We start from the raw sequence: 25,121 nt of genomic DNA, 5'->3' as shown, positions 1-25,121 counted from the left end.
AAATATTTAGGTAACAGGCCATTATAAAAAAACACATGACTTTAAAATTTGTTTCCTAGATAAAATAAAGTTTTTGTGGAGATCTATATCATAGAAGAAACTGAGAACAGCTGGAACAGCGCAGTTTGGATGAGCAGTAACAGCAGCATCGAATCATCATTGCTGTTCCCTTTTGGACAACTGTTTGAAGATATTGTAAATAACTGTTTGAAGGTATTGTAATACTAAGAACAGCTGGGTGCAGTTTTCATGAGCAGTAACAGCAGCATCGAATCATCATTGCTGTTCCCTTTAGGACAACTGTTTGAAGATACTGTAAATAACTGTTTGAAGGTATTGTAATACTGAGAACAGCTGGGTGCAGTTTTCATGAGCAGTAACAGCAGCATCGAATCATCATTGCTGTTCCCTTTAGGACAACTGTTTGAAGGTATTTAACCAGGTGTTTAAGGCTTGAAATAAGAGCAAATGTTACAGGAACAGCAATGATGATTCGATGCTGCTGTTACTGCTCATCCAAACTGCGCTGTTCCAGCTGTTCTCAGTTTCTTCTATGATATAGATCTCCACAAAAACTTTATTTTATCTAGGAAACAAATTTTAAAGTCATGTGTTTTTTTATAATGGCCTGTTACCTAAATATTTAAAAAGTATTTTCATGAAACTGAAGCTCACGATTCGTAATTTTTGCTCTTTATTTGTATCATCGAAATCTCTTCTGTTACACTTAACATTTTTCGGTATGGATTAACAAGAGCTGTAAAGTAAAATCGTCGCTTTGATTCCTGTAACGGATACATGTCTGATTAACAATTTTGCTTTACCTCATGCTAATAAGATGAGTATCATCTCTTCGAAAAGATTGTGTGTATACTAAATCTTTCTTCTTTATTCTGGCACTTATAATGAAAGGGAAAGTTTTTTTCTAGAATTCTTTAATTTAAGATGCATCAAATAATGCATATTTTTCAGGTTTTCACTTTAAATAAGCCACTTTATGTATCGTCAAGTTTGAAACTTTTGCCATTGCCTGGTTAATTTTACGTTTCAGTCGGTCTAAGTGTTTTCCCCATTGCCATGGCACGGTTAACATAGAGCTTAGTTAGAGCTATGATGTTCGTACTTATTTTGAGTACCTGTTGGCTATACTCTATCATTGTCTAAAGGAAGTAAGTAAATCAAAAGTGTTTTACTTGGAAATACAAATATTTTTATAGTTATCAGAGGAATAGATTTTAAATACTGCGAGTGAGTTTGGTCTCATACGCGAAATGTTCGGCATTTTCATTCCTTCCCGTCCCCAACCAAAAGTACTGGCTGACGTCAACAGTAACACTAGTAATTTGTAAACTACGTTAATAATAAAAACCTGATTTTAACTATTGCTCTATGTAATTCTATAATAAATGTGTAAAAATTAAGTAAATTTCATTTGAAACATTTTAAAGTGATTATATACAACCTTCCTTTGAAACTTCCCAGAAACACAGAGAGATATTTTAAAGTGTTTTTATCTGGAAAAAAGATGGAATGCTTATTATTTCTTATTACACATTATTAGGAACTAATAAGGAAGTCTGTGAAATGAAACCTGATTCGGAACATGTGGATGTCAAGCAAGCGTGAGGTTCAAGGAAAATGTTGGTGGATGACGCTAGGCAATTTGTGTTCCTTGGCACGTATATTTCTGGTCTGGGATCTGAAAGAAAACATTTAGTTTATTTTAGAAAAATATTATAAAATAGTTGCATTGGTGTCAGGCATTAACAAGGTTAAAATTCAAAGGATATGTAAAAGAGGAACTTTGTCAGACGGATTTTTTTATTGAATCACTTACTCCACTTAACCTTTTGACAACGAATTAAAAAAAAAAAAATTCCTTTTCTGTCCAAGTAAGCAAAATATATAATAAATAAGGTAAATTTAGCGTTTGGTATTTTTTTTTTTTACATACGGCTTTCAAGCTAAAAGTCTGGGGCACATATGACCCAGCCGTAGTTAATGGTGGGATATAAATGTCCCACACGTAGCGATTGACGTATTATAAGCACATTTAATATTCTGGAAGACTTTATTATATGAAATAGATTTACATCGTATGGTACAAGTTAAAGCATTCTTTGCATAACCTAACATCACACATTGGTTCAACTCATATTTGATATTTTCTTTATGTTCATTTGTGTACAACGAGTACCGTAGCGTCTTGATTTTACAACAATTGGAAGATGATTCCCAGCATTCAAGAGATTATCATTTCTCTCCTTCTCCCGAATGAATTGTTCTCTTGAATGAATTTTGATTCGCTACGTCTCCTTTTTAAACTTTTGGTGAGACATATATGTTCCGTTAGTAGTCAAAGGGATAACAGATCGACTACAATTTTTTCATTTAAGTATTTGTTTCATATTTGTCACGTTTTGTTCATACTAAGACTATATACCTAAGGAGAGGGATGCGTTTATGAAGTAACTATCTAAGGTAAAGTAGCTTTTAATCACTTTGCTTATGAAAAGAAAAAGGAAAATATGTAAACGGCCAAGCAGGAAGCTTATGGAATGGACCTATTAACTATGGTCGTTTCGCCGTCATGCCGTTTCGTCTTTGGGCTAATTCGTCATCGAGTCAGTTGCCTTCCAATATTATATCTCTTTTGTTTATATATTTGTAGCCTCTCCGTGTAAAATTTTAAAAGAACACTGCATGAAACAACTACATGAAACTAGAGATTTTTCCTTTTCTACTGATACATTATTCGATCAAAACTGGTTAAGGGGGGACTGTGGACTTTAAAAATTAGTTTTTTAAGTTTTTGCTCTTTCAACAAGAAATTTTATACATACACGTATTACAACGTCAATTTATAAAATATATGTTCAAAATTTCAATTTATTTTAAATTAAAACTTTTTAAAACAAATAATTAATAATTTTATATAAATATTTAAAATGCTCCTTACGCGCTAATTTTCAATATTTTCCCCTAATTTTTCCTTTATGTTAGTTATAAAGACTTCACAAAAGGTTTTGTGTATCTGTTAATAAATATGATGGATCAGAAATTTTTAAAAAGGATTTATAAACTTAAACCCAGTTTTCGGAAAAATGTCACCTTTTGTTAAACATTATCACAAGTTTAAACTTCTTAATCACCTCATATCCAAAAATGCATATATAGATCTACTGTAACATACAACAAGATAGTTTCTGCCAAATATCATTCATTTTTAACTAAAACTGAGACGCATGCAGCATTTTTAGGACATACGAACTGCGAAAGATTTTGTTTTGAGAAAACCGAATTTAAAGTTTTTCTTTAATTGGAGACATAGTTTAATACATGATCATGTGAAACAGAAAATATGAATATATAGACACTAGATAACATTTTCTTATAATTTAACTATTTTTAATCTCATAGTATTGAATATAAGAAAAATAACCATATCGCAAATTGGTATGTGAATCGAAGTCAGAGGTAGAAACAATTTACGCAATATATCCAATGAAACTTTTAAAATTCACTTATTTCATATGTTTTACCTTCATTTGTTACATTTGTATTATCTCTTAATGCTTCACAATATTTTTTACTATTTCTATTTTTTTTTTTTTTCTAAGAAGGTAAACTTCCCTTTTTGCTTTGGTTCAAGCGACGTTTGTATCGAGTAGGGTAAAACGAGTTTGTTTAGTTTGTTTCCTCCTGTTCTACGCGTATAGCATTCACATAACCAAAGTTAAATTCAATTGATAGTTGTCAATACCTGACATTTCTAGGCTTTTTTTTTAGAAATAAGCGCTTCTTTTGGGCAAATATTTAACTTATTACATCAGTGAATAACTGTTGAAATACATTTTTAAAAATTTTCTCAAAAATTTAAAGGGCAAAGTTTACGTTATTTTCACAATTTAAATGCTTGTAACTTCTTTAAAAATTAGAATATTTAAACTGATTTTTTTTTGCATACGATGTAGTTACCATGAAATATTATGAGAGTAAAAAAACAAATTCAATATTTTGGTAGATTTTTAGCTGTTTTAAAGTCCACCATTCCTTTAAAATCTGAATCATCATGATTTCTTGAAATCGGGACATTGTTTTTGTAACATCCTGTATTTTAAATGGCCTTTTCAAAACAGAACTGTCAAATTGTAGGGAGGAAATTTATATGGTATTATTGCATCATAAATTTATGTTACACGAAAATTTCATTTATCAATGAAAGTAAATAAATATTTCAAGCCATTATCGCATTCTTTCAATGGATCACTTCATGCAAGTCTGGCAACAAATATTTACAACAAGTGAAATAAGTACTTGATGTTTTTTCAACACATGGAATCTGCTTAGTGAAAACAAAGCCAGTCTTGCTTTGAGATGTTCAAAACATGCTTTGAATTAAAACTGGTTTTTGAAGGAAAGAATTAAAAATCCATTATTCTACCTGATATTTTCAATATGGATTGCAGGATCATATTCAGTTTTGCAGTTATTTATGTTAATTTTGCTTGCTTGCGTATTTTGCTCAAAATTCATGTAAATATTAGATACCGAAATTATTTTATATTGCATACTGAAACACCATTGTTATCTTAATTCAATATTTATAGCCCGATTCAAAGGATATTTACTTATATTATTGTTAACTGCGTATTGATTTCTGATTTATAAAAACGTTTAAAATAGTCATATATGTAAATACAATACTAATTTATTTCATAAAATGTCCTGTGTAAATACGGGTTTAGTACTGTGACACTGGAGTGTTATTTATGGGCTCTACTGCCTAAGCAGCTCTTCCCAGAGCAATTACACAGCTTTTAAAAAGCTTTAGAATGAATGGTAAATAGCGTGTGCTCCTCGTAGGAGGTCTTGCATTGTGAGAATAAAAAAATAGGCCCTTTGTCTTTGTAATTGCAAGAGTCGTTACGCATCTGATGTCATTTATGGCACTAGAACAGAATCGAGGTAAGTGGCGTGGAAGGTGAGCGTTCCCAACTGTGACAGTCGTATTAAATTGGTTTTAATATTTGCATTTAAGTAAACACACAGTAATGCTGGTCCATATAAAATAAAACCGGTACAGTAATTTAAATTATTTTAAATTTTATGTGCAAAAAATATTTTGTAAGATTTAGTTATCATCATATACTGCAACATAGATTTATTGCGTGTGTGGTGGTTGACGTAGTAGTAGACAATACGTAATATGAACTTGTAGCGACATTAGGATATTTTGCATGCAGGAGATATGAAAAATGAGCAACGCCTTCGACGGGACTCGAACCACAAACCGCGGTGGTGAAGAATCATCAATCATCACCTTTTAGTTCGGGCGCCACTGCAGAGACATTAGGTATTTTTGAAGAATGAAAGGAGATGTGAAAAATGAGCAATGCCTTCGCCGGGACTCGAACCAGGTACCTTTTGAATACGCTTCGAGCATGCTACCACTACTCTACGAAGTCATGCTAAGAAGGCGGGAAAAGAACCTTATAAACATAATTTTTAAGCAAACATCTGCAGGATTTTGGGAGACATCGTTTATAAACAAGGTACGTTTATAAACAAGACGGAATTTTCTTCTTAATGAAACTGAATTTTTGAAACGGTGTGAAAGATTTTAAGCTATAAATTTATAGCTTTTTTTTAAATCCTAAGATTTTTGTTAAAATACTCATTCTTAAATTCTTCTAGCAAATGAAGAGGTTGCAGTTTCGTATAATATTTCATTTCGGATCTTATTGAAGCAAAATAGTCGCACCAGTGGCCAACTAGTTAAGACTGCGGATTACTTGGAGTTCGGCCCGGGTTCGAACCCAGGCAAATGATGCGTGATTGATTTTCGTGTTTTTCTACAAGTGTAACATGAGTAAAAGATAATTTTTCTTAGGAAGTCTTCCAAGAAGACATCCCACCTCCACACCCATTGTATGCTTTGCCATATTCGAGTAATCGACCCCAAAATTAAAAATTTGCTCTCCGCCATGTTGTTCATTTATATACTTTTCCTGGCATTTAATTGCAAAAATTGTGACTCTGATACCTAAAGCTTAAACATGATATACATGATCTTAGTATTTAGATAAAATTTTTAATTTATTATGTATATTTGCAAGGTGTTTTCGGTTTTCTTTTAATACATGATAGTAGAAATTTATAACTGTAAAACGTTTGCTTAACATTTTTGCTTGCTTGCAAACGAGGTTGAATAAAATTATTTCATATTCATAAATCGCATGTAGTGTATAGAATTGCATGTTAATTTAATGTTTTTCTAAAATGGTCATGCTGTTAGTCATGATCATTTTATAACATCAAACTATCTATTTATCTAACTAAAACAAATTTTAACTGTTAGAAAAAATAATACTTGAAATAGGTACAGTATCAAGATTGGTATATATTAATAAGTGCATTATTAAGAAAGAAAATTACAGGTTTATTTTCAACAAAATGCTTAAAGATATATATATTTTTCAAAATATTTATTATTCATATATTTATTTATTCATATATTTTTATATATTTTTCAAAAATATATAAAAATATTATTCAAAAAGGTAAGTGTCTCATTTATTGTTTATATATTTTTCAAAATATATTTTTCAAAATATATATTTTTCATATATTTTTCAAATTATTTATTATTATATATTTTTCAAAAATATTCATATATTTTTCAAAAAGGTAAGTGTCTCATTTATTGTTTTACCTTAAGGTCATGTTTAAGCATTTGCTTATAGGTGCTTCTTAAAGTAAAAATAAAGTAATTATTCATCTTTTAAATTTGCTAATAATTGTTCAGTTATTCAGGGCACATTAAATATGAATTAAAAAAGATTTTTCGTCACGGTATTGATGTAAAATAATGACTTTAAGAATGCAAAATCTACAATATTAACTTCACACCTTTTAGGAAAATAATATAAACTGCTTTAACCCTTGAATTATTTCTCTGTTTCTTCTTTTAGGTCATCACATTTACCACATGGAAAAAGTCACAAATGGTGTGTTTTAAGTAATTTAAAAATATAAATGCGTTTAATGCATATTCAATTTCCCCAATACATATATGAACACGCAGATATACAAAATGACATGCACTTAAAACGGCGTTTTCACAATTTGATCGTGACGCGTAAAACAACGTTTTCATAATTTCATCGTAATGTGCATAAATCATTTGCATATATTTTTAAAAGAAATAAGTACAAAAATACGCATAAATAATTTGTATACATAGGCAGGTTTTACGAAATATGTATGTATAGATGCAGTGAAAATATAGTTAAAGATTTACGTAGCTTTAAGAAAATGCTCATTGATGCATTGTTAACACTACAGAAACTTTACTTATGTGTTTAAAAAAGTTATGCGCACACGCAAAAAAAAAAAAAAAAAAAAAAAAAATAGTAGGGGAGATCTATCAAAATTGTACGCATATGAGCAGTAAAATGTAGGGGAGATGTAAGGAAATGTTTTTTTCAAACATACGTTCATAGGAAGTAAAAAATTTGGAGAAATTTCAGCAGTCGATAAATATACGGAAAAAAGTTACCACCAATTTACGTAAATCCTCGTAATATAGGATAATTAAAAACAAATATGCGAATATATGGCGACAAATCATATGAATATATTCAAATTTCATGTGTAACATATGTACACTATAGCGTAAAAACATGCTTAAACATCTAAATATTTTTTCCTGACACATTTTATGACATTTTACATTCAAATTTTACTTTTCCTGTACAAAGGTTGATTCGAAAATTGCACGCTTAGTTCATGATTTACAAATGCATACCTTTTCGGCCAGAATTTCCATAAATGTCACTTAATGGCTGTACTTTTGCGATTCTGTTCTTCTGGATAGATGTTTTTAAAAGTAATATATTTTAATTTTAGATTCATTAAAAAAATGTGTGCATGTTTTTTTTATACTAAAATTTAAACAATACGAATGTTATATATATACTTTACGGATATTATACATACAACAGATACAAACAATACGAATATTAAACTATATATTTATACTTTCATATTAAATTATTTAAAACCTTATTTGTGTGTTGTGATAATAATTAAATACATAAGCCTAAATTTTTATGATTCTGGCAGGGTTGAGTATTCTTAAGGAAAGCATCTCTTGATGTGGGTCTGGGGGACAATCTTTAAAAATAATAAATCTGCTGTTCAATGAAACGTTATTTATTTACTATTAGTAAAACAATTCATGCTTTGACAGAAATAGATTCATTAATCTGATATTAATAAAACAATGTTTCCTTAGAGAAAATTGTGTACTCCAGTATTTGAAAAATTTATGAATAGCGGATATTTAGCAGATATTCAATAAAGTAAATTTCTCAAAAATGCGTTCGAAATTTATTCCCTAAATAAGGAGAAATGAATGGAAGTTCCAAATGCATTGAAGAACCTTCAGACATGTTAAATTAAAAAATGATAGAAATGTAAATGCAGGAAAAATCATTGAAAAGTGTCTTTTTTATAAAAACACTTTTCAATGATTTTTCCTGCATTTACATTTCTATCATTTTTACATTTCTATTATTCATAGCTGCAAAGTTGTTTTGTATCTGGTTATCTTCACTCCGTATTAAATGATCAAAATTTTAATGACTTTCACTCAACGCTTTCTGCTCCATCATTGTTAGCAATCCATTGGCAGCATTTGAATTGAACTTTCTTCTGTATCAGTGCAAATTAAAACCAAATATAGGCGTACGTTATTATTTATCATATTATAGTTAACACATTCTGAAAATTTAAATTTTCCTTTTTTACTGTCATTGTCTCCTTAAGTCTTTATTCCTGAGTTGACCGTATTTGAAATTACAATCTCCTGACAGAAAATAGAAGAGTCGGCTTAATATGGTACATTACACGGTTGGTTTTACTGTGAGGTTATTGTAAAATCTTATTATTTCAAGAACAGATGTAAAAACATCGGTTACCAATTTATACCTGACACTATTTAGTGATAGTCCACTAGGAGAAAGGGGCACCCACACCTGGCTAGCTCATGTGGCCGCCTCACACAGTTAAACGCCTCAGCCCCTAGAAAAGTTTCAAAGAGGATTTCAGCATCCAAGTCTGGATTTTAGCACAAAGAACAGGGTGGACTGCAACGCATCCACCACATCGACCATCCTCCAGAGTTGATCAAGGCGAGCCAAATCCCCAAGGACAACCTTCGGTAGCAAACCATGTAACGCCTCCACAACCAAGAAATAGACAAGACAGTAAGTACCATATGGCTCCTGCCAAGCCTGAACCTACCACCGAGATAAACGATGGTTCTAGTCACTGTGAAGACTGGAAATTTTCCTCCAGAAATCGAGTTTGTCTAGATTTTGACCTAGCCAGAAAGCCGGCCTTGCTCTCTGTCGAGCCCCGGGGAAACTATTTAGTGACAGTCTAAATATTACATTATTCTTTAAAAATTCACTTAATTTCAATTTAATGAGTTTAATATGTAAGGATCAATATATCGTTTTACGTCGTTTGTTATGCATATTAAAATATGTTTGCATGTTTTCATCGGAGAACTAGGGAATAGTTATTTTATAACTTCAACAAAAATCGTAATAAAAGTTAAAAGTATTCAATATAACTACTGCTATAAAAAATAAATAATTGTTACGTACGGAATGATAGCAACAGCTGGCAGAGAAGGCTCATTGCACCAGTCATCGTAAATGTCTATCTACGATCGCTTCTGGTGATTATGACTCTTACAAAAATTTTCTCTTTGCAATTAGAAGTAATAAATCTACGATACCCAATTAGAGCAACGTAGATTTTAACAATGTAAGATCAAAAGAAATTGTATTTATGTGAGAGAGACATGACAGCTAATAAAATATAACAATTCATATGGTCCATATTTATTTAATTTTCATTTGCAAATATGACATGTACCCTTTTATAGAGACAATGAAGCATATGTTTCGATGGAATTCTGCTACGCATCTGGTTTATAGCTGACAGAACAAATGCAAAAAAAAGCCGAACAATGTTCTGTTAGAGTTGAATGTCAGATGAAAAAGTGATGTTTAATTCACATTTCTGCTTCACAGACGAGGCATATACAACTCTAATGAATTCGCATTCAACAATTGGATGCATATTGCATTATCAAAGTAGAGATGAAAAAAAAAACATCTGCATCTTTTTGTTTCAGTTCGTTTGAGCTGTCTATACACTTGTTATTTCTTAAGTGAAGAAGTGCTTTTCATTGCCATTCTCTCTTTCTTCTTGTCTAGAGTAAATAAAACACATATGGCAGGAATGGAACAATGTGTATCTCACAGAGTTAAATTTCAGTTAGGCACACTTAGCACTAAAGGGATAGATCACCAGAGGAAGGGGATCCCAGTCCTGGCATGCTCGTGGCAGTCACGGTTAATAAATACCCCAACCTCTAGAAGCGATCCGAAGAGGTGCCACCCTCCCTCCGTTAACATAGAGGGATTTTAAATGTTACACTCGTACAGGAAATGAACTCAAGCACACATTAAAGAGACATATCACAAGAGGAAGGGGATCCTATAGCTGGCATGCTCGAGGAATCATTAACATGGTAATAAATATCCCAACCTCCAGAGGCGATCCGAAGAGGCTTCACCCCTCTCCGTCAATCTACAGGGATTTTAAATTTTACACTCAACTCAAGCACACACTAAAGAGACAGATCACTAGACGAAGGGGATCCCAGACCTGGAAATGAACTTAACACCAACTAAAGAGACAGATCACCAGAGGAAGGTGATTCCAGATTTGAAGGTGATTCCAGATGCTCGAGGCAGCCTTAACACGGTTAATAAATACCCCAACCTCTAGAGGCGATCCGAAGAGGCGTCACCCTTCTCCGTCAACCTAGAGGGATTTTAAATGTTGCACTCGTACAGGAAATGAACTCATGCACACACTAAACAGACATAGCACTAGAGGTAGGGTATCCTAGACCTGGCATGCTCGAGGCAGCCATAACACGGTCAATAAATACCCCAACCTCCAGAGGCGACCCAAAGAGGCGCCAACCCCCTCCGTCAATCCAGAGGGATTTTAAATGTTACACTCGCACTGGAAATGAACTCAACACAGTGGTGGACGGCTAGCCTCCACCGAAAATAAACAAATTCACAAGGTTGATATTGTCCATCTCTCAGTCTTGACCAAAGTCAGAAACAAATCATGTTTTTACGCTCTTAACTATCAGAAACGAAAAGTGATTTGTGAAATTGAATGTAAAGGTGACAAAGGTCATTTCCAAGAATTAACATTTCATGTTGGAAATATAGTTTTTAGCATTTACTACAAGTACTCATTTTATTTAGGAAATAGCTTGGAATGCTCCTAAAAATAGCTACATAATATAACTACATGCGTTTTAAAATTTTAAGAATGTTAAAAAATTTGAATATATGTCATATATCGAGGTATATACAGTGGTGGCCGAAATTGTGGACACTTTTGGAAATTTTTATGTTTTTAAACTTTGTATAGAAAACGTTACGTTTCAAAAAATGCAAAATTGTATACATCATTTTAAAGAGAATTTATTACTGAATTCAATACAAAACACAAAATTCAATTATTTGCAATACAAAAAAGTTAAACGATAATAGTTATCGATATACATTAGATAGTGATGATTGCAGTGAGTTATCAGTACTTAGTAGGGTAACCTTTATTTTTGATTACAGCTTCACATCGACCCTTTATTGAGCTGACAAGAGTTTTAAGCTCTTCCTTAGTTATTACATGATGCCAAGAAACAATTATAGCCTCAATTAGTTCTCTTTTGTTTGATGGGCGCCTCATTCGGACAAGAGTTTTCAAACGGTGCCACAAATTTTCGATAGGATTGAGGTGAAGACAACAGTCTTCACCTCAATCCTATCGAAAATTTGTGGCACCGTTTGAAATTGGCCATGATGAGCATTAAATTGGCCATGACAACAATTTAATGCTCTTTGTACGAAACCACTCTTTCGATATTTTGGCCGTGTGGCAAGGAGCAGAATCCTGCTGAAAAATAACTAAGCATTGTTGGAAAAGAGATCTCTGATGGAAGGTAGAAGTTTTGGTTCTAGAATAGTGTCAATGTATTTTCTGGCATTCAGTGTCCCATCGATGATATGAAGGCGACCAATACCTTCATGTCATGACATGCATGACCAAATCATAACACTAACTGGGTTCTTTACAGTTGCTTGAATGCAGTCAGGATGTAGCTCTTCTCCTATTCTACGTCTTACATATTTTCGCCCATCACTACCGAATAACGATATCTTAGTTTCATCACTCCATATAACTTGCGACCACTGATCATCTGTCCAATTAATGTGTTCCTTTGCCCAATGTAGTCTTTTTTTTCGTTGCTGAAAATTAAGATAAGGCTTTTTTCGTGGAATTCTACCTCTCAGTCCAACATCTGTTAATCTTCTCCTGATTGTTCTTGAACTGAGAGAAACACCAGCATCATTCAAATCACTTCTGATGGCCGCTGATGACATTTTTCTATCTTGGAGACATAGTCTTTTTATTCTTCTGTCATTCATAGATGTGGTGCACCTTTTTCGGCCTTTTCCTTCTTTGTTTTTATTGAATTTGTCTCTTGATATAGTAAACAAAACTTTCGGACTCCAGATGTAGTCACTGAACGACCCACCTGTCTTGTAATTTCAGCATAGGAAAGACCAATTTCTCGTAACACAATAATATTACATCTCTTTCTAAGTGTCCAATCTATTCTTTTATTTGATGTCATAGCTTCTTGACTAAATATTAAAAATTTTTACAAACATTCGTACTTGCAATTGCAGTGTATAAGAAACAGGTCCTCCTTCTACAGAACAAAGCAAAATAATGAATTGTTTCAAGTGTAAACATGATGTCAGCTTCTACTGGCAGTTACTAACATTTGATTGGTTCTCAGAACAAGAACAGTGATTGGCCAGGAAAGCTAGACATTACAAACCACTTCATAAGTCTGTTTTTTATTTATATTAGTGTACGTATAACTTTTTTGTATTGCAAATAATTGAATTTTGTGTTTTGTATTAAATTCAGTAATAAATTCTCTTTAAAATGATATATAAAAGTTAGCATTTTGCGAAACGTAACATTTTCTATAAGCGTACGAAGTTCAAAAACATAAAAATTTCCAAAACTGTCCACAATTTTGGCCACCACTGTATGTAAAGGGTTCCACCAGCGGCCGAGAGGCAATGTCGCTGAACACTGGTAGTTCGATCCGGGGTTCGTGTCCCGGCGAACGGCTGGCTGCATGATCCTTTTCATGGTTTTCCCTATCTGTAACATGTATACGAGCCACTTAAAAAATCTTCCACGAAATCATTCCTCCCTCAAGGCAAATAGAACCAGAGTGCTTTGCCTTAATCAAATAAACTGAACCATACACAAGTAAAGGATACCGGTGGGAAATTATCTGCGAATATCGATTGCAAAATGTTAGTATAATTCAGTGCTCTGGTAATGCACATGCCAACTAAAAAAGCAGTTTTCCTTAAAAATTATTAAATGTCACTCGTAATAATACGTATTAGTACAGTTTATTTGGGGCTTACAGAAAATAAAATTGCTATTATTATATCGAATTTTTTCTGTGCTGCTGATTACAGACTGCTGATGCAATTTTTAAAAGATTTCACACAATCTTCAGAAGAGTTATATTTCTACACATTCAATTTTGCATTAACACATGCTTGATGCCAAACAACAATTATCATATACAGTTTGTCTGTTAGCTGTAAAGTATTTCGGAAACGAAACAAAATCTCTTCAGTAATTATACAAGTAAATATATAGGTATAGTTATGAATGAAATGAGACACCAGCGGTCATCAATTGACGTTTTTTGCTCAATTCTCGCTAATTAATTTAGGAAACGCTTACAGAATACGGTACATAAAATACAAAACATTAACATAATATTTGTAAGAAATTTTAAAGGTATGTTCCATAAAATTTCAGAGGCTATGTATGTATAGAAAGATTAGTAACTACAGCAGTTCCTTTAGAGTAAGATAACTCTTGGCTTCTCTGCTTTTCGTGACTCCGTAAGTCCGTACTACAGATCCAACTCTCCCTCGGGTCCAGACGTGCAGGTTCAGCCTCCGTTCTGATCTTTCAGAGGGGCCGGCGCACCACCTGGAATTCACCAGGCAGCACTGGTCGTTAATTTGCTACCTGCCAGTCACTCGGGCGAGCCCGTCGCAGTGGGTCATTACCCAGCAAACCGGGCAGTCACCCCCCGGCTACCAGAGCCGTACCGTTCAGGACATGCCAGACCCCGAGGCCGGCCAATGAGTGACCTTTCCCAGAGCCTTCAGAACCGCCAAGTTCATACATTTTATACTCCCGTGGCCGATATTGCCTAGGTACAGATCCTAGCCAGTAGCTTCGCAGAGTTCTCTACGTCGACTCCCGGGGGATTCCCTTAGAGTAAAATGATATAAAACGAAGCGTAGAACATAATAGGGAAGATAAAGACAGCAGTCTTTTTAAATATTCCAGAGTTTGTGCAACGCAAAAAATAGGAATAGTGCAAATTCACAGGACACAGAGTTAAAGTTATACTATGAAGGAATGAAGTAGTTTCTACAAAGGTTAATAAATGTTTGCCAATAATTCAGGGAATTTATGAAAATGTTTATTACCGTTTAGACATGCCACAAGTCGATGTTAGCTTTGAAAATCTTTAAAATAACATATTTTGGGTAAAGCTGGGAGTTTTAATTATGTATTTCAGGTAAGAGTTATACTTATTTGTTGGCAGTTCTGGATGAAAATTCTTTATGATGGAACTAAATAGGAATGATTCTACCAAGGCATCTCCCATGATCTGTTGTGTCATGTCTCTTGTACCATTGTTAGCGGCGTATCAGCTCAAATAACTCTTCTGCGATCGTTCAATAATTAAACAAGCTACTGAAAATACGATAGCAAGTTTAGCATAATCAACTGTATTAGTTCAATGTCGGATTTCTTTCCATAAACTGTTAAACAATATGACAGTTTCTCGAACTAAATAATATTTTACTTTCCCCCTCACATCTGATACTTCCAGAATACCTCCGAATCCAATCAGGCTCTGTTCTTTATTGTGGAAAATGCTTTCATTAATGAGGTTAAGTTTAGAAATCTCATTTTCTGGATCATTTTATATACTATCTCATTTTCTGGGTTATTTTATAAGCATGCATTTGAATCAATTCACTCTGTAGACGCCAAACATTACCATAAACACAATACTACGCCAAACTTTTCCACTCGCCTCAGGATGCAATACAAAGTGGCTCTACAAACCTTTCAATAGTCAAGACCGAAGTTCTGTTATCAAAGCTGATGTTTGACTTCATCGAAGTTCTCATGGCATGTATCGAAATCTCGCTACAGGGATTGCCGACATTTCTCAAACTCGTTACTTTGAGGCGGTCAAACTGAACTATGCTGATTCCCCAGGCATCTTTTATAAAAGCGGATTAGCCTTGTCCAGAGTCCTAATAAAAACAAAATTTATTTGAATCGCGAGTAAACTTGTAGAGACATTAGGATCCGGAGGGATGAAAAATATGCAACGCCTTTGCCGGGAATCGAACCGCGGATCTCTCAATTACGCGCTGAGCGTAGAGACCACCACACCACGAAGGCATGCCAAGAACGCGGGAGAAATACCTTATATACTCCCCCTTTTAAAGGGTCACTGGGTTTTTAGGGACCTAATCGCCAAATCCTGGGTGAGAAGAATCATCATCCAACACCCTTTTAGTTCGGGCGCCACTGTAGAGACATTAGGATTTTTAGAGGCCGGAGAGATGAAAAATATGCAACGCCTTCGTCGGGAATCGAACCACGGACCTCTCAATTACGCGCTGAGCGTGCAGACCACCACACCGCGAAGGCATGCCAAGAAGGTGGGAGAAATACCTTACAGACTGACAGCTGACTTATCGCCCCTTATCAGTTAAATGTCTATTGTAGAGATGAAAGTTTAAAATAAGCTTTTTACTGAAACTCGACATAAAATGCCCAGCTTTAGGAAATCAATTAGCGCCGCGTGCGGAATCTGTGCTAACATAAAACATTCAATTAAACTTAAGTAAATAAGAGTTGAATTCATAAAGGAAAGTCCTGATAAAAGCAGTGAAATACGTGAGCAGAAAGGCGAATAATGCGTTAAAACTGATTTAAGTAACTGATTTAAGAATTTGAAAAAGGTATAGGATGAAGATCAACGTCATTACCGAAAGCCGTATCCTTAACTTAACCTTATTCATATATGTCAACTATTGCATCCTGTTGGAAGACAAGGAAAATAGAAGTGACAGTCAAGATAAAATAAGGTAATGGGTTAATCAACATTAAACATTACAACATGTATTAATAAAATCTTTTGAATGTATGGAATGCACCTGATTAGATTTATGCATAGTGTATGTTATAGATCAAGATGGCTTCTGTTCTGAAGTTTGGAATCATAATACATTTCTTTTAATTTTATTTCATACTTTCGTAAATTTCATTCGCACATATTCATATGTACAATTTATGTACATATGGGGTACATAAATTTCATATATCTTTGCCATATTGATAGACTTATAAATTAGTATACATTTCTTATATTTGCCTTTTTATAAAAATTTCTAAATTAGTATTCATTTCTTTTAATCTATTTTTTTCTTGCTGTAATTGCTAGGCATTCCGTTGTTTTACGAATGTATAAAAGTTCTAGTCTTCGTCGTAAGCATCTATTATTGATATTACTATTAGATTACATTAATTAGCTTTCGTAGTTTGTCCTTAACCCGAAGAATGAATCACGGAATTTTTATTTAATGTTTATTTCTCCTTTTATTAATCTTAGTTTTTACTTTTATATCGCCGATTTGACCTACAATTCAAGACTACGGACAGCATAAATTGATTTTAAAATAATTTAGCATGCTGCAATTTTGTATTATTTGATTAAGATAAGGGTCACATTGATGGTATTAGTAAGTCCATTTTTACAGTTCTGTCCAATTTTAACGATTCTTTATTGTACTCCTCACTAAACTGATTGCAAATAAAAAGTAATTTATGCTTTATTAGAAAATATTTCCTCTATAGAGCATTAAGAGACTTAAGGGTATACTGTATCCTTACGGCGAACATTTATGTGCAGATGCTATTATTAATTCATAACGACCCATAAACAAAATTACTATTTTTGAAAATGCCTTTTGAATATGCAAAAATTAATAATTTAAAATAAATAATTCAATATTCTTAGTTTCGATTTAAGATAAATTATGGTTAATACTTTCTTGAAACTTAATGAAAAGTTTAAGATATGCTCAGTATTCCCTCGGTATTTAAATGCTTTTATGTAAAATGCGATGCTTCAAATTCTAGAATCCGTACAGTACTAAACAGATATTAAATATTCACTGTTTGTTTGTACGGAAGGAAAGAATTATGATGAAATATTTTTCAAATGTTAGATAAGTAAAGAACCTTTCCTTAGTTCAATAATTCTGCACCTCAGTTTAAATGATTTGGAAACCGTTTAATTAATGTCTAAAACGCAAAGAGTATTTTTTTGAATATTTAGTCTCCTACCCATTTTCATGAACTATAATATGCATCTTGATTTTTATTCGATAATACATAGACTTTTTTTAATGTAGATATTTATGTAAATCCATGCTTCATCAAAGGTCACGATATATTTATTTTTATCAGCTGCAAAATTGTGTTCATACAGGGTTCTACGAATTATTCTGTGTTGAGCCACATGCCTCGGGAAAGCTAGTAAACATCATACTTTTCAGTTTTTTAAGTTGTAAATCTAAGTTTATTATTTCTCTTGCTGTCAACGATTTAACTTAAGAAACATGAAAAACAGTACGCACCTTTTTCGGATATTCATTTGTTCATTTCATGTAGAAGTAATGGTTTACGGTTTTTGCCTTTCCGATTAATAATGCTACTTATTTTGTACTTAGATATTTTAATAACATGCCTTTTACTACGTTTTTGAATTATAAAACAGGAATATTTCTCTTCGAGAAACGCAAAAACATAACCTTCAATTCAGAGCTTTTTTTACGTGTGTAACATTAAAAATTGTAGACGGTGTTCCTTATTGCAAATAATAAGCCGTTGTCAGATATTTTTATTCCAAAAAGTATAATTTCTTTAAATTATTTATTGAAATCGTTCTAAAATGTGTAAACATCTTCTGCATACAATTATTTATGAGATTGTATAAAAATCGGTTTATCTATTGCGAAATTACCGATTCTTCTTGTACACGCTATCTCAAGCATCCAAAATAAACTCTAAGCTAACGATTAAAAGTTTGCGAATAGGGAGTGAGTGAGTGAGTGAGAGATTATGGCGCAAAACCAAAGATGATTATAGTGCGCCAAACACGAGATGGGGTGAGTACAATTGATGAAATTTAAATACAATAAATAAAAACAAGTAGACAAATGTATCAAATCCAGAGGATGAAATCATATAAGAACAAGTTAAAACCACACATTTAAAATTCAAGATACAATCTTTAAAACAAATTACATTAGGTGATAAAAGCCAGTTTCTTTCAAATAATAAAATAAATTACAATTGACCTCTCTTCCCATTAAACGGTCGAGAGGTAAGTCACAGCTATTAAAATATTTCTGGCGAAGACTATTAAAACATGGACACTCAATTAAAATATGACGAACAGATAAACAAACTTTACAATTAAAACACACAGGCTCATTTTCAGCTTTGAGAAGATAGTTATGTGTCACTCTAGTGTGACCAATTCTGAGGCGAGTCAAAAGAACTTCCTCCTTACGATTTTGGTTGATTCCCAATGCTCAATTCTAGGTTTTACATGTCTTAACTTGTTTTGAAGCTGAACATCCCAAATTTGCTGCCATTTTTTCCGGACTTTTCCCTTGATGACACAGCAGATATCTCTAAAAGGAATAAGGCGACGAGACAGTTCATCAGCAGATTTGGCTGCAATATCTGCAAGCTCATTTCACTTTATTCCAGCACGTCCAGGAACCCAGCAGTACAGGACTTCATATCCGCGAATCGTTAAATTTACATGAATTTTCAGAACATCCACTACCACAGGATTCTGAGTGTTGGGAAAAGCTTCCAAAGATTTAAGAGCACTATACGAGTCTGTATAAACTATGAACTTCTTGTGGCAGAGCTTCGAGATGTACAAAAGAGCATAATATATTGCTGTTAGTTCAGATGTTAGGACTGAGCAAGCATGGTGTAGGCATCTGCCCTCAATGTAATCTTCAAATACAAAAGCCATCCCGACATGAACATTTGACTTTGATCCGTCTGTGTAAATCGGATAATAACTGCTATATCTGTGCCTGTGCTCAGCGAAGAGTTCTCTGTAAACGATCTCGTTAGTGCTCGCCTTCACGTGATGTTTGAAAACATCAAGGAGCTGAATCCGTGAAGTTTCCCAAGGTGGAATTTCAAAATCCTGTACTGCTTGGGGGTGCATATCAGAGAGGGAAAGTTTCTCAATGACAGGGCGAACTCCTAAAGGAAAAGTAGGAACAGAGGATGGACGTGTTTCAAATAGTGTGTTACACTCATTATCAAGTAAGCACAGCTTATTGGGATGTTCAGGTTGGGATAAAATATTAAAATATTGTAAAAGGGACAATTGCTCACGCCTCAGATAAAGTGATGGTTCGTTAGAGTCAACATATAGGCTGTGTACAGGAGAAGTCCTGAAAGCTCCTGAACAAACCGCAAACCTTGATGGTGAACAGGATCCAGTTTTAACAAAACAGATGAGCGAGCGGATCCATAAACAACTGAGCCATAGTCCAGTCTAGAGCGGATAAGCGCTCTGTAAATGCGAAGCATGGAGCAACGCTCTGCACCCTAGGAGGTGTTCGCCAACACTTTTAAAATATTTAGTGTTTTTAGACACTTCTTTCTCAGGTTTAAAACATGAGAAAGCAAAGTCAATTTCTGGTCGAACGTCACTCCTAAAAATTTTACTTCGGGCGCAACTGGAATAATTGTACCATTTAGATACTATAACTCAGGTTCAGGATGGAGACCTCGCATCCTACCAAAGTGCACGCACACAGTTTTCTGTTTCGAAAAAGTAAATCCCTGTTTGTATGACCATTCTTGAATCTTATTCAGAGCCATCTGCAATTGCCTCTCTATGTATCTCATGTCTGCTCCTCGACAGCTAATCTGTAAATCATCTACACATAGTGATCCCAAGATGGTAGTAGGAAGTTCTTTTAATACAGAATTTATTTTGAAACTGAACAGCGTTACACTAAGCACACAGCCTTGAGGCACATCCTCTTGCTGTTGAAAAAATCCGACAAAACAGAGCCAATCCTTACTTGAAAAGTTTTACTGTTCAAGAAATTCTGAATGAAAATTGGTGGGTTGCCGCGCAAGCCACTCTCGTGAAGATCCCGAAGTATACCGTATCTCCATGCCTTATCATAAGCTTTCTCAATGTCGAAGAATACCGAGACAAGGTGACTCCTTCTCACAAAAGCTTTACGAATGGATGTCTCCAAGAGGAGCATATTATCTACGGTAGTTCTCCCCTTTCGAAATCCGCTTTGATAAGGCGACAAAATATTATTCTTTTCCAAGAAGTAGACAAGGCTGTTTACCATCTTTTCAAACAGTTTGCATAGGCAACTCGTAAGGGCTATTGGCCGATAGTTGGAGGGATTCCTTGGATCTTTTCCTGGCTTAGCAATGGGAATTACAACAGCTCTCCTCCATGCACTGGGAAAAGTGCGCTCCTTCCACACTCTATTGTAAAGAATGAGAAGGGCAGTCAGTGACTTACAGGACAGATGCTTTAGCATTTCATAATACACGCCATCCAGACCCGGAGAAGATCTATGTGTCTGCAACAAAGCTTTCCTTAATTCAAGCATAGTAAAGTCTGTATTATAAGGCTCAGATTTGGAAGAGTTGAATATGATGGGATTTATTTCAGAGTGCTGCTTGATAGAGAGAAATGCAGGTGAATAGTTTCTGCTGGAAGAAACGGCAGCAAATGTCTCACCAATAGTATTCGCAATTTCTTCTATGGAGCTAATTACTCGGCCATATTTTTCCAGAAAGGAAAGTGAGTGGTCTTTATATAATCCGCATGCTTTTCGAACTCTTTCCCAAACCCGCTTACTAGGCGTAGAGGATGATATTGAGGACACATATGAAATCCATTAATCCCTCTGGCTCTGCCTTCTTATTTTTCGTGCATTTGCTTTGGCTCTTTTAAACGCTATGAGGTTTCGCAGAGTAGGATATCTATGAAAAATACCCCATGCTTTTTTCTGTTTTTTCAGTGCTTCATGACAGTCGCGATTCCACCATGGTTTCGAATATTTAAGTATTTTTCCTGATGTTCTAGGAATCGAAAGCATAGCTGCCTGAATAATAGTATTCGTAACAGCGTCAACAGCATCATCGATATGCGCATCTTCTACCATTTCATCTGTGAGCTCTGCAATGGAAGAGAAGAGTTCCCAGTCTGCCCTGTCCAGAATAAACCGAGGGACTCTCGACATGGGGTTTGCTCCTCTTCGTGCAAGAGATACAAAAATTGGATAATGATCGCTGTTGTACAGGTCATTTCCGACACTAAAAGTACAAAATGGCAACAGAGATGGTGAACAGATGGCAAGATCGAGAGCGTGGAATGTCCTTGAAGGCTCATGGAAGTAAGTATCCTGCCCATTATTCAGGAGACAAAGGCTGTGATCTTCGATCATCGGCTCAATTTGTGTGCCTCGGCAATTTTTATCTTTACTACCCCAGAGCGAGTTATGGCCGTTAAAATTTCCTATTATGATGAAAGGCTCAGGCAGCTGCTCTAAAAGATCATTTAAATCTTGCTGATCAATGTGCTCATTAGGAGGCAAATAAAGAGAAACGACTGAAACTACAATATCAAAATTTACTTGTACAGCGACAACTTGGAGAGAAGTCGTCAAAGCAAAGGAACTTGAGGGATAGTCCAGTGAGGTGAGGAGACATACACCTCCACTGGCACGTTCACCTGCAAGGTTATCCTTCCTGACGAGAGAAAACCTCCGAAGTTTTGCATGTTGATATGGTTTCAGATTTGTCTCTTGTATTGCCAAGCACATAGGATGATAAGCATTGATCATAGCTTTGATGTCAAGCAAATTTCGGTGGAAACCGCGACAGTTCCATGAGACGAGGGTGGCCATTATGACTGGTGTTGTTTGTTCTTTCTGTGTTCCTTTTTAGTTTTGCGCGGAAGTAGATGCTCGGGAACTTCCATTCCCTCCTCCACTTCCATACCGTCTGAATCTAGAGATTCAGAATTCATGTCATCTACAGATTGGCTTCTATTTTTGGATACTATTTTTGGAGGCACAGTTTTTGGTTTGCTCAAGATTGTTACTTCTTTATTTTGTATGACATGGGTTGGATTTTCCTTTTTCTTGTTTGCAGGCTGCTGGGTTTTATTTGGTGGAGCCTGTGTACTTATGGAAGTTTGAGTGGCTATAGTGCGTGTTGATTTAACGGCGCCGGCATATGATTTGTTTGACTGAGGCTGTGTGCTTTGAACTTGTCTTCTGGCTTCGGCATAGGAAATGTTTCTAGAAACTTTTATGGTCTGAACTTCCTTTTCTAATTTCCATTTTGGACAGGAACGGGAAAATGCTGGATGGTTGCCCTTGCAATTAATACACAGTGCTGCAGCGGTGCAATTATCGCTATCGTGGCCAACCGACGAGCATCGAGCGCACGTCAGGGTCCCACGACAGGACATCTTGGAATGGCCAAAACGCTGGCACTGGAAGCATCGCATGGGGTTTGGAATATAAGGTCTTACGGGGCAATTTAAATATCCAGCCTTAATATTCTTCGGCAGATCAGGCGAATTGAAGGTCAGGATCACGTGTTTGGTGTCAATCAACTGACTTTCCTTACGCATCTTGATCCGCTTGGCAGCACAAACCTTTTGATCAGCTAACTCGGAGACGAACTCTTCTTCAGAAATTAAGCGTTTTGTGCGCTGACGCAGCTATAGATACCTGTCCAAGTTTGGTTTGTCGTAAAAGTGAAGCAGACTGGGTGGCCGAAAAGGTATCAATAAGCAGGTCTCCCGAACGGAGACGCTTTATGTTCCTTGGCTCACCTATGCAGGAATGAATGTATTTGTTTATTAGGAAAGGAGACATCTTTTTAAATTCTTCAGAGGCACTGGTAACAACAACAAAGCGAGGACATTCACTAGTTTCTTTGGCATTTGCATCGGTACGAATTTTCTTGCTCAAAGATTTGTCAATGATTTCAATATCTTTGTTCGTGTCGTTTGTTTCAGGTTTTTTTAAAATAAATAAGGAAGCCATGATTGAAAAATATAAGATTCGGGTCCGACGGCCCCGCCCACCACGGAGCCCAACAAGGGAACACAGATTCCTGTGTTAGGGCTAGCCGGACCTATACGCAAACTGAAGCCCCACAGTCGGCTTTCCCGAAAGCAGGTACTCTCGAGAGCTTGACCCCAAGCCACTGACACAAGGACTAGTGACCAGCCGATTGACACCCGTGAGGACGACTAAGGTGCCTCCCGTTTAGCTGAAGCAGAGGCCAAAGCAGTGTGTTGGGGACAGTACCTCGCCCCTCAACTACCAGGACCCTCTTTTCCAGCGACACGGGTCTCCACGCACGGCAAACATGTGGGCAGTTTTCTCGCCACTCGAAACCTAGAAACAAGGTATGTTCTAGCCTCTCGTGACGAGCCCCAAACTCCGTAGAGAGAAACCACAAGGGAGAAGGGAAGGGAAAATGTTCCAGCCAAGAGGAGAGGAGACGGAAAAGAGGATAGATCACTGGGGCTCCAGGATCGTGACACCCGTCTCATCAAGAAGATGATCCCCTGAAGGGCTAGGGTACCTCGGGATTGCCACACCCGTACTCACAAAAGTGAGCCCCCTGAGGGCGAAACCACGAGGGAGAAGGGAAGGGAAAAAGTTCCAGCCAAGAGGAGGTGAGACGGAAAAGAGGATAGATCACTGGGACTCCAGGATCGTGACACCCGTCTCACCAAGAAGATGATCCCCTGAAGGGAGTTTGCGAATAGAACTGTGAGAAATTTTGTGTATTTCTCCTTACGGGTTTGGTGAATAACACCTTGAGACCCAGTGTAAAAGACTGCAAACCCAGTGTATCGATTGCAAAATTCTCGAATCTTACTATACACACTATCGTAAGCATTAAGGGGGCTCATACACCTTAAACCCCTCATGATCTTCGATTATGTGACTGTTGCAAGAATTGGGATATTTAATTTATTTTAAAAGCAATTATTTCCACCTTTTTACAGCTGACTTCATAATACAGCTGCTTTGGGAACTGGTAACCAGAAAGTTTGTGTTTCCACAAATATTTTTATAATTTAATCCGCTTTGGAACAAAATGTTTCGTTATATTTCCACTTTGCGCGCATGATATTTTAAAAATGGCTAATGGTACATACTTGAAATTGGATGGAATTCTTTATACGGGCACTATCTTCTAACTAAACCAAAAATGTGATGAATATTTTAATATTAACAATTTTATGCACGAAAACATTACAGATTTTTTTTAATAAAATACATTTTATAATCTCAACTCCAAATAAAATAAAAATTTAACTTGAAATTATTAGATTGTTTGGTTCACAGTAGTTTCCAAATGTTATAAATGCTATATATTAAATATGGAATTAAATTATGCAACAGAATGTTTTAAACTGTGCGCGCAAGGTGGAAACGTGACGAAAACTTTTGTCACAAAGCGAATTAAATTATAAAAATATTTGTGGCAACACAAACTTCCTGATTACTATTTCAGAACGCAACTATATTATCCAGTCAGCTGTAAAAAGCTGAAAATAATTGCTTTTAAAATAAATAAGTTAACCCTATTCTTGCAACAGTCACATATTCGAAGATCTTATGGGTTTTGAGGTGTATGAGTCCCCTTAAAAATAAACTCTTACGATTACACTTTTCTACTAACTGCGACCA

General features: G+C 35.2%; 1 protein-coding gene across 5 annotated transcripts in view; it reads right to left on the bottom strand.

Annotated features, from left to right (window-relative positions):
• The window catches only part of LOC118181861 (neprilysin-2-like), a 155,840-nt gene that overhangs the window by 95,334 nt on the left and 35,385 nt on the right, over window positions 1-25,121 (bottom strand). For 3 of the 5 annotated variants that reach the window (XM_085812632.1, XM_085812635.1, XM_085812633.1), the window contains exons 1-2: window positions 9,678-9,865; window positions 1,592-1,699 (exon numbers count right to left, since the gene is read on the bottom strand). In XM_085812632.1, the coding sequence (XP_085668758.1) occupies window positions 1,592-1,699; window positions 9,678-9,723 (154 nt within the window). In that variant the 5' untranslated portion in view covers window positions 9,724-9,865. Of the gene's footprint in view, window positions 1-1,591; window positions 1,700-9,677; window positions 9,866-25,121 lie in introns of those variants that run through there. The other 2 variants (XM_085812631.1, XM_085812634.1) reach the window with 2 other exon arrangements.

This window comes from Stegodyphus dumicola, chromosome 3, assembly GCF_044657685.1.
Source record: "Stegodyphus dumicola isolate Sdum_Otavi_A_Nest chromosome 3, ASM4465768v1".
Lineage (NCBI taxonomy): Eukaryota > Metazoa > Arthropoda > Arachnida > Araneae > Eresidae > Stegodyphus > Stegodyphus dumicola.
The sequence above is the reverse complement of the archived record's forward strand: the minus strand, read 5'-3'. Positions and strand labels throughout refer to the sequence as shown.